Source organism: Vicugna pacos, chromosome 26 (genome assembly GCF_048564905.1).
Source record: "Vicugna pacos chromosome 26, VicPac4, whole genome shotgun sequence".
Classification (NCBI taxonomy): Eukaryota; Metazoa; Chordata; class Mammalia; order Artiodactyla; family Camelidae; genus Vicugna; species Vicugna pacos.
The window spans coordinates 21,047,276-21,064,855 of record NC_133012.1 but is presented as its reverse complement, the minus strand read 5'-3'; the positions used below and the strand labels follow the sequence as shown (position 1 = coordinate 21,064,855).

The following is a 17,580-nucleotide window of genomic DNA, read 5'->3' as shown; positions in this document are numbered from 1 at the left end:
CATTTCACAGCAGCCTGTCCAGTGCTGTGCAGCGGCAACGGGCAGTACTCCAGGGGTCGCTGCCTCTGCTTCAGCGGCTGGAAGGGCACCGAATGCGACGTGCCAGCCACGCAGTGCGTAGACCCGCAGTGCGGCGGGCGCGGCATCTGTATCATGGGCTCTTGTGCGTGCAACTCAGGATACAAAGGAGAAAACTGTGAAGAAGGTAAACCCGGCACTGTTTGCAGGAGTCCATTGTTACCTTCGTAGAGAAACAGATTATATTTGTAACCTTCAGTTTGGCAGATAAATCTTTTTACATGCCTCCTTCTGAACGTGGTTTTGGTTTCCACATTTATGGATACATTGCTTCATGAACAGTTACCCTAATAAAAAGAAAAAAATACCAAGGAATCCTTTTGCTCATTTTCAATAGTGTGATTAATTTTTTTTTTTTACTCTGAGAAAGTAGCAAACATTTGTGTCCTGAAAGCAACAGTGGACTGTTAAATATTTTTTTTGCAGTTTTACACATTGATGCCAGCTTCTAAGTCTATAATTTGGCATCTCTAGAAAGACCGGATACAGAACATAATATACTAGTGAAAAAAGTGCAACATCATGACTTTGTTCCATAACCGGGTATAAGGACAAGTTGAGATGTTATGCTGTAAAGTGCAGTTGAATTGTTTTTTCAGACGGCAGAAAAGCACCATTTCCGTTCTTCAATCAAATTGATTTCATTGATCTGCACACACAAAGTAATGCAATTAAGTCTCGGGAATTAAATTTTCAGGCCATTGACCCTACAAGTGTAAAGTTTTATTGAGTCAAATTGCTAAATTAAATCTCGTCATCTAAAGCACATTAAAGTGAATTAAGAAGGATCGAGAGTATGCAACTCATTTATTTCTCAAACATTGGAGGGTCCCACACAGCTGTCAGTATTCAGTGGTGAGGTCAGCTGATTCAGATTTTGTTATAGAGAAGCCAACACTTACTACTCTCTGATTAGGCAGAACAGAAAGCAATGGTCCGAAATCTCAAGAGCAGTAGTGGGTAATTCAGAGGAATTACACATCCTTGCAAGGGTCTCAATTACCTAAATGGCATGATCCTTATGGCTTTATTGTATCATTGTCTGCATTTTCGGGAACAAGTTCTTGCAAATGGTAGGTAAACATTCGAGTAGCCCAAATGTTCAGATAAATTAGATTTGGGATTTAATTCTTTGTTCTGCATGTACTGTGTAGTTCTTCTCGATTTAATCGTAAAATTGGTCTCTTTTCTTTACACCAGCTGACTGTCTAGACCCTGGATGTTCTAATCACGGTGTGTGTATCCACGGGGAATGTCACTGCAATCCAGGATGGGGCGGGAACAATTGTGAAATTCTCAAGACCATGTGTCCAGACCAGTGTTCTGGTCATGGAACGTATCTTCAAGAAAGTGGCTCCTGTACTTGTGACCCGAATTGGACAGGCCCAGACTGCTCAAATGGTGAGCTTAATACATACAGTTCCATCGAGGGCTTAACATTGTTTAGCTGAAGGTCAAGGTATTTTAATTTTTAAAACACACTTACTACATTTAATCTAAATTTTATTAAAGTGATTATTTATAGAAATAAATATTAAAAATAAGGAAACTTGTTATGGTATGGAAAGAAACAGACTTAGTCAATTTGTTATTAAAATTTCTCTTTTAGGATTATTGTAAAGAATACGCTTTCGTTTGTATAAAGCTGTCTGTCTTTAACTCTGAAGGCCTGTGTGCAGCTTGCAGATTTAAGCACATTATCTCATAAACAGAGAAGCCTCAATTAAAAAATTACTTGACAACATAAGTCTTCACATGAGCACAATAAAGAGTATACATATGCAGATATTATGATGTACATCGTGGTTTGACACTGAGTTTTTAATTATAATCACATGATTATAGTAGAAGTGGCAGATAGTCATTTTATTCATTCAGTCAGCTCTGTGCATGGCATTGTGACAGGCCCTGCAGGGATCAAAGAATAATGCATCCTTCCTGCCCTCTAGAGTAGGGGCTTTCAAGTTTTGGAGCATTAAATACACTGTTACATTGTGACCTCATATACATATGTGTGCATATGCTCACATCACTGAAACAAGAGCTTTACAAAGTGGTGCAAACTGATACTTTCTTCTCAAATCTACTCCGCTTTTTTAATGCTGGTTGCAACCCATGCATTAATTCCATGACCCACTCATTAGCCACACAGCTGGGAAGGATGCTGTTGCAGTCTAGAAGATTACAGTTTAATTGGGGAGATAAGATGAACACACGTGAAATACTTAGAAACCAGTCCTTTCCAGTTTAGTACTCTGTTGAGTGTTACATGGAATAATATGTTAAATACCAGCAGTATTTAGATCCTGCCTTGATGCATCTTGAAAGTTTTCAAGGAGCCTTTTAACATTTCTTGCCTTCTCTTAAAGATTCCAGTTAGTGTGGAGGTTGGGGGGATATTTTTTCCTGGGGGAACAGTATTAGAAAGTACTTAAGAGCGTGGACTCTGAAATCAGATGTTTGGGTTCATATCTAATCTCTACTACTTAATAGCTATGTAACCTTAGGGAAATGACTCGCCTTCTTTTTACTCATCTGTAAAATGGGCTCAGTCATGACATTCTTCCCACAGGTGCTGTGGGAATTGCTTGAATTAATGCATGTGAGGTACTTACTACAATGCTTAGCCCATAATAAATTCTAAATACAGCTACCACCACCACCACCACCACTGTTACTGCTGCTACTACTGTTAGCAGAGACACAACTGTGAGACTGTCCCTGTGTACAGGGGACAGCGAAGACAAGGTATTTGGAGGTAAAAATTGGCCGGGGCCAAATTATGGCAGACGCATCAGTCAAATAAGCATAATGATACTAACTGTAAAATGATACTTGTTTGAAATACTGTCATTCTAACTTGTCTCCCACAGTTATCCAGGCAGGGAAGGAATAACGAAGTAGCCCCTTCTGCTTCGTAGAAAGTTATTTAATACATTACCTGAATCGTTTTATAAAGAATAGTTTGATATTAAATAGCTCAAAAGGTAAAATTTGGTCTTCTTCATAAAATGGTATTGCTATGAATAGCCCCAAAAAAGGGATGTAGATGTTAACTGAAAGATAAAATTGGCTGCCAGAATTCCATATCACTATTTTACATATTTAGACTGATTTTTTGTTTCATACTGATGTGATTATTTTGCCAGCTGAAAATCTAATTTCATGTGTGCACAAAATGACTCTGTAGGCGTAATGAGGGAGGGGTTCATCTTATTCATTTTTAAGTCCCTACTGCAAAACAAATTTAACAGGTATTAAACAGAGTTGAATAATGAATACAGTATTCTTCTTTGGGAGAAAGTAATGAAGCACAGAAAGAAAAAAAAACTTTGTTAAACTCTGCTTTTAGCTGCAAAAAAAACAGAAAAACTACTTTGGATTATTACTTAAGATCTCCAATACGTATATAGCCATCCTGTGAAAACGTCTGGGTTCATGTGCCTCAGATTTGTCTGCATGTAGTGCAGTTCTCATTTAAAATATATTTAAAAAAAAAAACTGTTGCTAATTTAATTTGTGACCCAAAAGTTTACTTGCATTAGAATTTGGAGTTTCTGACCCACTGAATACTAAAGCATAACGCTTCACCAGCTACCTCTTCTGTGGTTGTGGAAATGACCTTCAGATGTCTAAATTCAATAAGAGAGTAGGTTTTGCACATGAAGAAACATTTGGTTAAGCAGCTGAAAGAGAAGAAATGAGTTATTTCCATCAGAAAGTTTATAGGCTGGAAAGCAACAGAGCTTCCCTCCCTCTTCATCAGCAGTGTGGCCATTAATTAGCCCTTCAATTCCACTTCAATTAAATTAAGTCTAATTAATAAGTTCATTACAAAGATTGACGCACCTTGCTCAAAGCTAGCGTGCTAAATGCTGATAAACACCTTCACCCTAATGAAAAATTGATTAGATTTAGTTTAAAAAAAAAAAAACGGGTACCTCAGAAAGAAACCTCTCTCTTTCTGGAGCTGAGGTGACGTTCTGTTCCTCTGAAGTTAATCAAACCATCTTGGATCTTTTAATCAAAAATTTAATTCAGACGAGAGAGGCAGTGTGGCATGAGAAAAACACGTACCCCTCTCTTCCAGTTAACTGTCCTGGCTGTTGTGTAGAAGAAATGTTACAACTCTCATGGTGCCTTGATCTGGTGTTTTAAAATTCTGCAGCACTGTGAGTTACGGTGTCTGAGAAATGGCATTTGATCGGCGAGTGGGGGAAATCAGAACACACGATTACATAAACAGTTCCTAGTGTTTTATTTGAAAATACAGCCCTAGTCCGTTTTCTGCTTGTTAGAAATGATCTTAGGTTTGTACTGTTCAGCACTTTTAGTTTGGAAGGAAAACCAAAAACTAAATAGTCTTACAATCTAAAGAAAAAATATAGTTAATTCTGTTTAACATATGTGAAGAGTAAAAAATACAATAGCCTTCAAAATTCTCTTTCTGTCTCTTTCTGTCTCAATTAGATCTAGTCAAATAAAGCTTTTAAGAAAAAAAAATTCAGATGCTTGAATTCTGCTTTAAAAGACCTAACCTGTTGCTGTTTTAAAAGTCCTTTGGTCACCTGGCCCCTTTCAGTAATTCTAATAACTGAAAAACCTTCCTTTTCACTGCCAGAGTCGGTAGTTACATATATTATTAAACTGGTTTTCTACTGTTGTTTTGCTCAGCAACGTATATCTGTCAACAGTACAAATATACTGAATAGGAAAAATAACAGTGTCTTTCATTTAACCAGCATATCTGTGTGTCAGAAGCAAGCTAATATGCCTACTAAAATAGCCTCTTTTTTTACAGTAATTTCCCAATATTTAAAACATTTAAACCATAGGATTAAAAATAACCCCTTTTCAATTTTTGCTATGGGGTGAAATCCATCTCCTTAGATACCTGATGTGGTTAGACATTGAAATATTTCTTAAATTTTATATCATTTGATATATGTGTGCATGTGTTTTTGGCTACCAAAAGATACCCTATATACATGCATATATATGAATGTGTTTACGTATTTCCATCTCATTATGAATCCTGTACTCTGTTTTGTCAGTAGCCATACATAAAATATAGATAGGAGACTATAACAGAATTGTCATGTGCATCTTGTGCCCAATTAAGGGCAGCATATAAAAGTAATCGATGAATAAAAAGTATAGTTCTTTGCAGCCTATAAATACTTCATTTTTATTTTCAGTCATTTTGTTTTTCACCTTAACACATCTGGGTTTAAGACAAAGCACTTCTTATTAACTCCCATTCTCCCTCCCCTCTACCCTTCTCCCCTGCCCTCGCTTCCTCTTGTTGCTCAATCTAGAAATATGTTCTGTGGACTGTGGCTCCCATGGGGTTTGCATGGGGGGGACTTGTCGCTGTGAAGAAGGCTGGACGGGCCCGGCGTGTAACCAGAGAGCCTGCCACCCGCGCTGTGCAGAGCACGGGACGTGCAAGGACGGCAAGTGTGAATGCAGCCAAGGCTGGAACGGAGAGCACTGCACCATCGGTAGGCCCCCCCGCACCCCCAACCCCAGCACTGCACCGTTGGTAGGCTCCCCGCATCTCCCCAGCACTGCGCCGTCATTAGGCGCCCCCGCACCCTACCCAGCACTGCACCATCAGGCCCCCCACCCCCCTCACTGCACCATCTGTAGGCCCCCACCCCCCCAGCACTGCATCATCGGTAGGCCCCCCACGCCCCCCCTCCAGCCCCATGTGTGCCCTAAGAGCCCAGGAAGACCTGATTTTTTCCTCCTTTTTTCCTTCAAAAGAAGTTACTACTTAGGGTGGAGGGTATAGCTCAAGTGGCAGAGCGCATGCTTAGCATGCATGGGGTCCTGGGTTCAATTCTTGGTACCTTTTCTAAGAGTAAATAAACCTAATTACCTCCCCCCACCAAAAAAAAAAAAAAGAGAGAGAAGTTACTACTTAAGTAAGGTTATCTTTTTACAGTGGCAATTCAGTTCTTTAGAACCACTGTCTCCAGTACGAGGTGTAAGAATTTTGTATTCTTTGTTTCTTGGGATGGCCACCAAGACGGACTCACGTAAAGACGGTTTCCGTTCCTTACAAATCAGCTCTCGATGAATATTCTGTTTTCATGTTCTGATTACCACTGCATGACAGCAATATCTTTTACTTTGAAAAACATTCCAGATATGTAGCCGTTTATGGCTCCTATAGATTCCAGAGTCACACATCTGAGCACTTATTTGAGTCTCTCGAAGAGGGTTGAGTTTTTATGACTTTATTTTGTAGTACCACGAGAACTAAAGTGGAATAAAATGTGGCTCCGGCACATCTGTTGGTGAAATAAGACAATCAAATAGGTGTTTAAGATCAAAGTGTTCGTATATAATAAGCGGTATTTAGCCTGGACTCAAAAGTATCCAGAACGTGTATACTGGTGCCATATTTTCAAAATATTCTGTGCCTTAGCTCTTACCATTTGAGTCACTGAAATGAAAAACATTTACCAAAACAAAGTACAACAAAAGTAATACATCTCTACCCACTTCAGGGAAAGTGCACAACATTAATTATAAACGGCACAGTCCTACAGAAATTTCATAATTTGAGGTGTGGCATTTCTCCATATTGTTTTGTGTCCATTGTGGGGAGTCTCGATATCTTAAAAGAGTTCTTCTTCCAATGCATTTGTAAGTTTATATACTTCACTTTAAAAAAAAAAAAAAGGAATTAATTAACCAGGAATTTTTTTTTCATGGGAAAATTGAAATCACTTCGTTTTATAAATTGTCACAACTGTATCTAAAATGTTAAGGCTCTTCTCTAATCTTGCTGATCTTTGACGTCTGCTCCAGGGGTCCCACTAGCACCCCCACTATGTGGTGGTCTGCTGGAAGGGCTCACAGGACTCAGTGTAGTCATGTCCAGGGCTAAAGTAGTTTCCAGAAAGGGGAAGGATCCATCGGCGTGGGGGGCTGTCTAGAGAAATCCACGTACAGACTTTCCATGCTTTCTTTCCCAGCAAGAGAGGCCACAAGAACCACGCTCCTTTCTCCACAGGGAAACGCACCGACGTGTGTGCAGTGTTTCCATACGGGGGAGCTCGATTGAGGCTCAGAGTTAGAGGTTTTTACTGGGGCTGCTCAACCAGGTAGCCTCCATCAGCCACAACCACCGAAATTCCAGACTCTCAGAAGAAGAGCAGGTGTTTAGTGCTCCAGGTGGGCGAAATAACCCCATCAGTGCAGGGAACAGCCACCTTTCCAGGTGCCGGCGAAGGGCCAGCCCTGCAGACGTGTGCAGATCAGGCCTTGATGTGAACTCTCACCTGTGAAACATCCTTCCAGGCTCGCCTGTTGAAGGTGAGCTACTGCCAGCAGCTGAGGAACGTGCAGTCCTACTGAGGTAAACTGCAAACGCGCATGTTCAGGGCGCGTGCAGAGCGCTGGTCCCCACGGTTCCACGCAGATACGGCTTTTTCCTCCTCTGCTCTGGCAGGGGCTCCGCGGGGCAGTGGCTGCCTGCGGGGCACGTGGGCAGCACTTGTGAATGTCAGTAAGGCAGAAAGTTGACCACCGCAGTTGGCCTGTCTTTCTGTGGACATTCAGAGGACAGTGTAATATCCTGCAGCCAAACGGTTCCATGCTCCATCCCAGAATGGCCATACACTAGAAGGAAAACAGGCCTCTCATTGTATTCCACCCCATTTTATAACCCCACCACCCCCATTGTAAGGGAATGGGTTCTAGCTAGAGGGAACATTGTACATATTTGACTATTTGTGTCCTAGGAAGTACCGCCAACACATGTGTGCATAAGTTATCCGTCAGCAGATTTGACCTGCCAGCCGACAGCCACCAAATAAATCATTCAGTGGGTGTCCTCGCTGCCCTTGGTAATATGACATGGTTAGTGTCCCACAGAGGAGCTGTTCTGGAACAAGTTTCCAGTTGTCTGGGAACAAAGGGGATTTTTGTTAGTCAAAAGTGTTTTTATTATAATCTCGCCTGTCTTGCTGTGGTTGTTAACAATTCCATTTTCTACTGTTTCATTTTATTTTGTTGCCTTTATATTCCAGAAGACTAACAATGTGGAAGTAGAGGACCTGTTTCATTTAAAAGTAGATCTTCAGAGTGAACCTTTTAAAAGATGTAGAGAGCCTTTAAATTACTGTTTTGCTTTTTTATACTCTTAGAACCAGTTATTCCAAATTTTGGCATACAAAGATCCAGTTGCTTTTCCCGTCTCTACCTGTATATATGTCCCAGTGAAGTCTCAGGGGCCATTTAAAAGGAGGCTTTTGTGACCCACTGATTAAACAACCCGGAAAACTACAGTATGTTTTCTCATTCAGGAAAGTTACTGCTCTGTTCATTTCCTCTCTATTTCAACACTTAGGCGTCTGGCTGAAAGGAGCTTTCACTTTATGAAAGAATACTCATAAATCAGCAAGATTTTCTTCCTTTCTCCACATAATGTGCCATCTCATTGAATGCAAACAGGGAGGTTAATTGAAAGAGAGATGGAGGAGAAATTAAACAGTTAGAAGCAAACAAAAGTTCCCAATGGAAAGCAAAGAATATTCTTCATCAGTCATCTTACTGTCTTCATAAACTCTTCATGCTTTCATCAAACCGTAGGCATTTTGATAGTAAAATAGGTTATGAATTTAGAGTATTCACTGAGCAGCCAACTACCTGAAGGATTGCGTCCTGATATTTTTATTAATGTGTGCATACTTTTCTCTCGTTATGAATCATGTGTTCGGCGAATTTGGCATATTCATCCTCAAGTTTATTGCCCCAAGTCCTTCTCCTTTCTTGGGTTAGAGTTTGGCTAGTGATGCATGCAGATTAAAAAAAAAAAAATGAAACAAAGAAAAGATCTGCTTTTAGCAATATTATGATTTAAATGATGAACATTTCTCCCTTCCTCCCCCAAAAGCATTTATGATTGTTGGACCCTTTCATAAATAAAGAGAAGTTATGTGATTGAACCATATCAAAGCAGCACCAGCAATTATCAGTAACCTAGTTTAATACTGGTAGCACTGGTGGAGATGCTCTACCACCATACTGTCCTACGTTGTAAGTGACCGTTCCATAAAGGGGGGCATACTCATGTTCTTACCTTGGTTTTGCAGAAGATAAGGAAAGACGTAAGAATATTTTAGAGGATCCAGAAGCTGGTTGAAAAAAAACTGAATGTAATTAAGTGGTTTATGAATAATAGTTGACATAGTTAGGATATCATATGGCTATTTCTACCTAAAAAAGCTGAAAGCAGTTCTGTATCGTGAGAGTTGAGGTGGGTCAAGGTCGAACCTGTGAACTGGGAGCTACTTGGCCTAATTCATTAAGTTCACTATTTGGAATGTATTTCACTGGAGCCAGAATCTGTCACCACACAAAGGCAGCTCGGTTGGTTTGGCTCACTCGTTTCTTCTTGCTTAGGGGAAAAGGAGACAGATGCTGTGTGAGCGCATATGCCACGCCAGCTTTTGCTGAAAGATGTTCACAGGCAGAATCCATAAAAGTGCAACACTGAGTGTCCTGGGCAGTGATAAATCCTAAGTACCAAATTTTGAGTGTTTCTAAATGGTACCTTCCCCAGGGACTATTCTTTTTAGCAGTTCCTGGAAAGAATTTGCCCCCACAGCCTTCCATTTCTATCTTGAGGCTGTAGATGAGATTGTGAACTTAACGGTGAACTTAATTGAATAACACCACTGATTGTTATCTGTAGCGGAGGGTTGTTGTGAAGGTGCAGAAGGCGTAGATCTGTCTGTAGAGGGTGAATAGTCTGGAGGCTGATTGGCATTTCTCATTTCCCCACAGACACAGGTGGAGAAAACGTGTTTAAACTGTTTAAAAGTTGGTTAGATGTGATGAAGAACCTCAGGTTGAAAAACATATTTAAAATCCTGGAACAAGATCCCAGAGAACGTTTTGAATCTCCATCCCAGTAAACATTAGCAATACTGTAATTATTGAGGTGTAAAACACTGTGGCTTTGGTTTTTATTCTTTTTGTTAGTTTGAGGAGTGTTTTTAGAAGGAGTGTGTTTTTTAACTTCTTTGCATCCATGAAGTCTCTTGAGCAGTGTCCCAATATGACGGGTCTCTTGGGGTCTCTTGCAGTTCGAAAATGTATTGAATAATTTCTGCTTTATTTGGAAAATTACTAGGTTGAAGCATGGGATTCTCTTTTTTAGTCTCCGTTTTATTTAACCTCTATTTTTATTTTTGCTGTGGCGTTGACATGCCTCAGTTACACATCATTTGTTAATTCATTCATTTCTTTATCCATTAAGCAATTTTTGAGATCTCATCTGTGATATGTGAATACTACTTCTTAATGAAAGTCAGTGTAACATAATGAAAAAAAGCATGGGCTTTGAAATTTTTAAGAAGATGTACTTTTCAGCCAGTTCTACGATTTATTCACTACAACGTGTATCTTAACTGTTCTGAGCCTCCGTTCTTTTTTTTTTTTAATATAAAATGGCTACAGTAATACCTATCATATGAGATTTTTGACACAGAGTATCGAATGTAGCATTTCTGTACTGTGTGACCTTGGGCAAATCACTGAACCTCTCTGTTTCCTCATATGTAAATATGATGTACCTCACAGGGTTGTTAGGATCAAATGAAATGCCAGAATGTAAATCACTTATGGAAGTACCTATCAGGCAGTGTGCAATAAGTGAGAGTTTTTATTTTGTTGTTAACTGTAAATGAGACAAACTGTAACCCAGATAATGTTTTGATTGCTGAAGTTTAAAAAAAAAAAAGTAAAACAAAATGGCTATCCAACGAATTTGCTTTAAAGAATTAATGAAATTTTCATTTCATTGTTATAAAATGTAACCTAGTCTTAGAATGGATACAGACTGACGAGAAGTTAATGTGTCTGGGGTGCGGGATGGAGAGGTGCCACTTTCTGAGAGCCTGGCGAGGAAGGACAGGTGGAATCTATTGTGGCATTTTCCTTCTAGTTATGTCTCAAGCGCAGAGTTGTTTATTGAGCTACATTGATTTTCATGTACTTTCAGGCAATTCAAATGGAAATTTGGCCTAGGGGAACTCCTAATTCCTTTAAGCTGCAAAAGACCGGCTGTTTGTTTTTATTCTAATTCTTTAGTACATTGAGAAACAAGATCATTAATGATCACAAAGGCATGCTTTGTTCAGACAAAACCTAGATGTAGGGTACTCAGCATACCTCTGATACACACCACGGTTGCTCTGGGCTTTGGGGCGCTGGAGATGAGAAACTGAAAATGAAGTACACACAGCTGGGAAGTTAACTGCTGAGCAATACGGGGGCAAAAGAAAGATCAGAACGATGCCAGTGTGGACAAAGCTTGGGCTTGGCGTTCTAATTCTTGTCTCAGGATAATGGCGAAAGAATGGTATTTTAGTTGTTTAATCAAAAATAGGTGACAATTTTGAAAAAAAGAAATGACCACTCTGATATATACGTCACTTAGATTACAAGATCAATATTCCTTGTGACTTTCGTAATGTTCCCAAATTGGGAATCATAGTCATAATACTACAGAATATGGAAGTTCTAAACCTATCTTTTTGCGTGTTATTCAAACTTTATGATTCCCCCCTTAGCAAGTGGATATAGGGTACCATTACACCTGCCGGGCATTGCTCTGGGAGGCATTTGGTGTTATGTCTGTCAGTGTCATGTGGTAGTTAAGAAAGGGATCTCCAGTGCCACCTGCCTGTATCCCTGACGGGGCTACTGTCACATTTACTGTGAAGCTGGTGAAGCGTGAGGATCTCCAGCCCTGTACTCACACAAGCCCCTTCTAAGATCTTACAAGGGGACCATGGATTTATATGGTCGAGTGTTGCAAATCAGTTAAGACCTTTATCTCTATCCACCCCAACCTTCTCTCCATCACGCGTTTTCCCTGTGTAGGGTGGCATTGGAGTTTGAGGATGCAGCTAAGGAGAATTCGAGCTGGGGATGCGTTTAGTTTCAGTGTAATTGGGCATATTTATGAGGTGTGACATCATTGCTAGCCACCCGGGGAATATTCCTACCACCCAGACTTGCTTAGTGACATCACAGTGCAGGGTCAGAGATTAGAGGAAGACAGGAATGTGTCCCATGGAGCCCCGCACCAGGAGGAAAGAAGTAGTGGAACAGAAAGGAGGTTTGAAATGTGTGGCTACAGAAGCTAATCCGTGGAGAAGCCTGCCTGTCATCAGCTATGTTGGAAATGCCTGATCAAAATGGAAGCTTTCCCTTGTCAGAAGTGTCCTTGGTGATGGAACTTACACAGCTATCAACTGGCCAAAACTTTCTCTTTTCGATGAATGTTTCTTTTTTAAAGAATTTATCAGAATTCTTGTATCTTGAAGGCACAAACCTGTAACAGTGCAGCAAAATTGAGTTCATCAGTGTGTGAAGTCACATGCATTATGCATCCCAGTGTATCACAAAATCATATGAGCCAGGAAAAGACTTAGTGCTTATATAACATGAAATACTGGTATTGACAAGAGATGTTATCGAACTCATTATAGTCTATGAGGCCATCACAACAAAAGTGGTTAATGAACGTCATCAATTCAGAGTATTTAAGATTTGTTTATTACACAATAAAGTCTTCCCAGATTTCATAGTAATGCCAAAACTTTGCATGACATTACCAATAACAAATTTTGAAGCCAAATGAAACTTTCTAAATTATCAATGATGAAAACCGTATTACACAATCACATTGAATAAAGACTGAATTGTCTTTCTAGTCTTTTTATAAAAAATACTATAAAATCATTGTCTTTTAAGGAGACTGAGTAAATATGGCCCAAAAATTACAGAAAAAAAAAATGAGAGACATGTCAGGCACTTAATAATAAAAAATGTTTGCATTGGGGTTTATTAGCTTAAAAATTATAATTTATTGTGATTTGTTTTCTCATTCTATATAATTACTCAATTTGTACCTAATTTCATATTCATAATTTGGTATTCTTTTTCTTTAAGACAGCCCCCCCAATCTGTATAATTTCAGATGCCACAAAACCTGGATCTGCCTCTGTTCCCTGTCCTATTACCTGATGGCAGTGTGATTTGGGGAAAATCGCTTGAACTCCCTGTGCCTCACTTTCCTCACCTATTATACATTGAGAAGGAAGACAGTACCTACCTCATGGAGTTGATGAGAGTATTAATGACTTAAAACGTGTGGACGGGCCCTGCACAATGCAGACACCCTGTGAATGTTATTTATTGTTACTGTTGGTGGTGGTGGAGCATTTAGACTGAAATTTTTTAAAAAATTGATGGTGACTCGTCCTTCCCTACTAAGTCTTATCCTTATGCAGAGGCATTAGCCAACAGGAAATCAGGAGTGGACGCTGGTTTCAGGAACAGCTGCCCCGCTCCACTTCCTGACACACTAAGTGTGGATGGCCATGCCTCGTGACCTGTCATCCAGGGCGGGTGGAGGGTGGGTCACCAGGACTCAGGAGGCACTGATTTTGAGTGGGAGGAAGTCCCTCCGTAGCTGACTCGGTTGGCAGTGAAAATCGAGACAGGCTGAAAAACCTCCCATGAGGTATGTGAAAAAGGAGAACTTATTAAGATCTTCCCAGTGACTCTAAGCAATTCCATAGAGCAGGGAGGACTGCGATCCTAAAGAGAACCATGGAGAGCCCCCTTCAGAGCTCACTGAGCACTGCTGGTGTTCTGGAAACCCAGCTGGCATTTGGTTGTCTCCTCCTTCCTCTGAGATGACATTCACATCTATTTGGAGCCTCTTAATATTATTTTTTTTCCTTTTCGTCTCATGTATTCAGTTAACAGTTTTATATACAGCACTTTATCCTCTGTAATCCCCTCCAAGTTGGTTTTTTTTTTTTTAAATGAGGTCCCTTAATCTCTTCTCTTCAGAAAATGCAAAACTAGTTGGTCTGACCTTTCTGAGCCACGGTGGCCCGATTCTGCTAGGTTGTCAGTGCTCTCTGTACGCGGGTTCACTATTTTTTAAGCTACCCCAGACATCGTGTTTACGTTACTCATCAATGTAACTGCGTTCCGTTTCGTTCCCTTTTGAGGAAGAAGCACTGGGACACTGAGGGCACGTTGCTGGCGGTAACGGTGGCCAGCTAGCCATTTTGATGTTTTAATCCACCTGTCCTTCAAGTTTTTCTCCTTTCTGTGTAGATTTGTTCCTTTGTATTAGATTGTTTTTCTTTACATGCACCAATTTCAGCATAAAAGGACATGAAGCTGTGGGTTCAATTTAGCTGAAGCCGCATTGCAGACAGCGGCAGATCTGCGCTGAAAGCTAAATCAGTCTTTTCCCTGAGTGTTCAGTAACCTGTTGAGTGAGAGAGGAATCAGCCAACAAAAACGAATTCACTGGTCTCAATTTGAAACGTTAGTAGGTTTGACTGTGTTTCTCGCGTATTTTAGCCTCAGTACTGCATGTCCGGGCTTTTGAATCGCTCTGAATCTCTGCTGATTTTGACAGTCCATATCCTCTAAAGCTTCCAAGTGGTTATTAGTTTTGACTCTTCTACTGACTTGCTGTGAAGCGCCTTGCAACCTTAACTTGGCACCATCCTTTCTTCCCTTAACTTGTTAACCTGCCTCCACAAGTCACATCATGTCTCAGGAGCCCCATTAGAATTACATCCTCGAATCAGACAAAGCCTTGGGAAAGTTTGGGTTCGGATCTTTGCGTAGCTCTGGCACCTGATTTGCTGTGTGACCTTCAGTAAGATCCGTAGCCCCCAGGGCCATCCTGATGAACGTTCTCTCATCATGTTGATGATTTATTTCCCTAGACGTCAGTATCTTTACCCCTAAGGATGGGAGTAAATGTACATCAGCAACTTTCGCTACTGACATCAGGTATTTGAGTCCCTTTTTTCCCTGTCCGGTCCTTCATGCTGTGATTTATCCTCGCTAAAACGAGAGGCCACAGCCTACAGCTGAGAATCTGAAATCACAGGGCAATAGTGCTAGTGAGAGATAAATTTCAGTGACAGTTGCATTGTTTTGGGAAATGTTACATGTGTTGTATCCTTTAGAAAAGGGGTATTTTTTTAGGACTTAAAAGTCAGTTCTGAATGTAGGTAATTGTTTTGTGGGTGAATATACCTGGATTTAACACATCTTTCCATTTAGATGATTTACACATAGCCTATGAGGATGAGCGTTTTGAGTTCTTTGGAAGAAACATGTTTGACATATGGTATAGAATTGACATATGATGAAGAATTCCATTCTGCAGTAGTTATTTGTGAGTAAATTTTCCCTCCAGTCTACCTCCTGTGGTATTAACTTGGGTCCCAATAGCTACTATAAGTTAACCTTATTCCTACTCAACTTGCTGTAAGATCTACTGGCTTTAGATGCAGTGTGTTCAGAAAAGAAAAAAGAATGGAGGGTTAAATCCACTGTCATTTTTCTCTAATGGGAGAGGCAGGTATAAAAGAAAGTAGTGATTATTTGTATTATTTTATGATCATTTAGGTGTCATTGAAATATACCCGATTCCTTCCTTTATTACTATCTTGCATTTATTTCCCACCATGAACTTGGCTAGATTTTTCAAGTCTCAAATTAATTTACTGTGTAAGTGCTCTGTGTCTTAGGAAACAATTTATAAATTATAATTATTATTCCAAGGAAGTTTTTGAATCAGTTCATTTGAATTAAAATGTTATATGCCATAGTTTTAAAAGACTATAAGGAGATACGGTATCTGAAGAAAAGGCAGCTAATTTATATGTCAACTTTGTATTATTTTGTTTTATTAAGAGACTGTCATTGTGTTCCCTTACTAATATACTAGAGTATCTTTTTTCAATTTAGAACACCTCATTGATTTGCATCTTTTAAAAATCATCTAAGACCTTAATTTCTACCAAATCTAGTAAAGAGGAAGTTTCAAAGCTCAATTGAGCAGATATACAATTTAACCAGAAATAAAGATGAAATGTGCTCCTTTTAATTCTCGCCGATTTCATCAGCAGCCTTTTATTGAGAAGTTTAGGTCCAAGGCATTTGGGAGTAAAACCAGGCGCACAATAGTATGTTATCAGCTCTTTCACAACATTAGGAAGGAAGAGAAAGATTATAACTAGTGCCAGATTATAAATATGTCATATTCTCTCCAAAGCCTAGAAATTGTAGACTGCCAGCCGGCTAGTGAAGTGTTAATGTGGATATTCAGTAATTTTCATTATCTGTAGAGATCCTTATTACGCTAATGGAGTAAATAAAAAATGAGAACATTGCACTTAGCTTAACGTAAGCGTGGGAGATTTAAGCCCACAAGTGTAGGGAATACGTGATCCCTTCCCTCAGTGGCGCATTAGTATCCCTTCAAGGGCAGAATTTCTCTCTGTCGTGTCTGGAGTGTGACAAGCTGAAAATAGCCTCTCTTCATCTTTATACTGTTCCTTCTCCACCTACCTGTTTTTAAAATACTTGAAAGTTCAGTGACGGTGTGAGTCTGTACAAGAGCTATGGCCTTTCTCCCTTTTCGTATTTAACATATAATAGTCACAGATCACGGTGTGACCAGAGCCAATTTTTTCCTATTGCTCTTCTCCATGAAAGGTTCATTGACCCTCTCCTTTTTGAGTGCCTCTTTAGCGAAGCTGGAAAACAGCTGCCTGAAATATGGCTATTATTTCTGGGGTTTAACAGACATGTGCCTTGGATAAATTAAGGAGCAGTCAAAGGAGGTCCATAAATATGAATACTTTGCCAGCTGCTTTTCCATTAAACCCTGTTGGTTGAAAGAAATTAGTAAATAATTATGTTGGTGGGGAATCTGCTCTATCCAAATGTAATAGACTGTCTTCCTCTAACAACAGAGCTTAATTTTTTTTTTCCTATACACCAAATTAGGTTTTAGGGTAATCTCCATTGCAAATTGGCCGATTTGCATCAAAACTATGCCTCCTTGTTCTGATTTGTCAACACCTCTTTTTTTAAAAAGTCTTTAGCATTAAGCATGGGTGGGTGAGACCATCTGCTATGGAGCCTGCCTGCAGCTCCATCACTTAACACACAAGACAGGTTACAGCTGTTTAATTGTTACGGTGCAGAATGATCATCATTCTGTCCAAAATTAATATTTATATATGTATGCACAGAAAGCATGTGGTTAAACATAAGTGATCTAATTGTGAATTAATGGCGTTAGGTATTCATTAATTAGTCCCCACGTGAACAGTGAAGTGTAAAATAATGCTTCTCACATACACTTCAACTCTTGGCTTTTAAGATGCGTCCCCAGCAGTGATTATTATGCGTGTGAATAACCCACTCCAAGTACATGAGTGCATGCAAGGAGAAAAATCACCATATAGCTGCCGTAAAAAGCAAAGAGAAAACCATCTATGGGGTTATGGCACATGCCTTAACTCTCTCCCGCCCCCAAAGCATCATTCTGTGACCAGTGTAGGTACCAGCCTCGTAGTGAAAGCCAGATGGGCCGTAACGGCTGCCCGTTCCAGCCTGTCGTCCACCGTAACCACCACA

General features: G+C 39.9%; 1 protein-coding gene across 6 annotated transcripts in view; it reads left to right on the top strand.

The window, feature by feature from the left end:
- TENM3 (teneurin transmembrane protein 3) overlaps positions 1 to 17,580 on the top strand; it is a 1,525,061-nt gene that overhangs the window by 1,423,873 nt on the left and 83,608 nt on the right. For all 6 annotated transcript variants that reach the window (XM_072950498.1, XM_072950499.1, XM_072950502.1 and 3 more), the window contains 3 exons: positions 11 to 205; positions 1,279 to 1,479; positions 5,397 to 5,582. In XM_072950498.1, the coding sequence (XP_072806599.1) occupies positions 11 to 205; positions 1,279 to 1,479; positions 5,397 to 5,582 (582 nt within the window). The remainder of the gene's footprint in view (positions 1 to 10; positions 206 to 1,278; positions 1,480 to 5,396; positions 5,583 to 17,580) is intronic.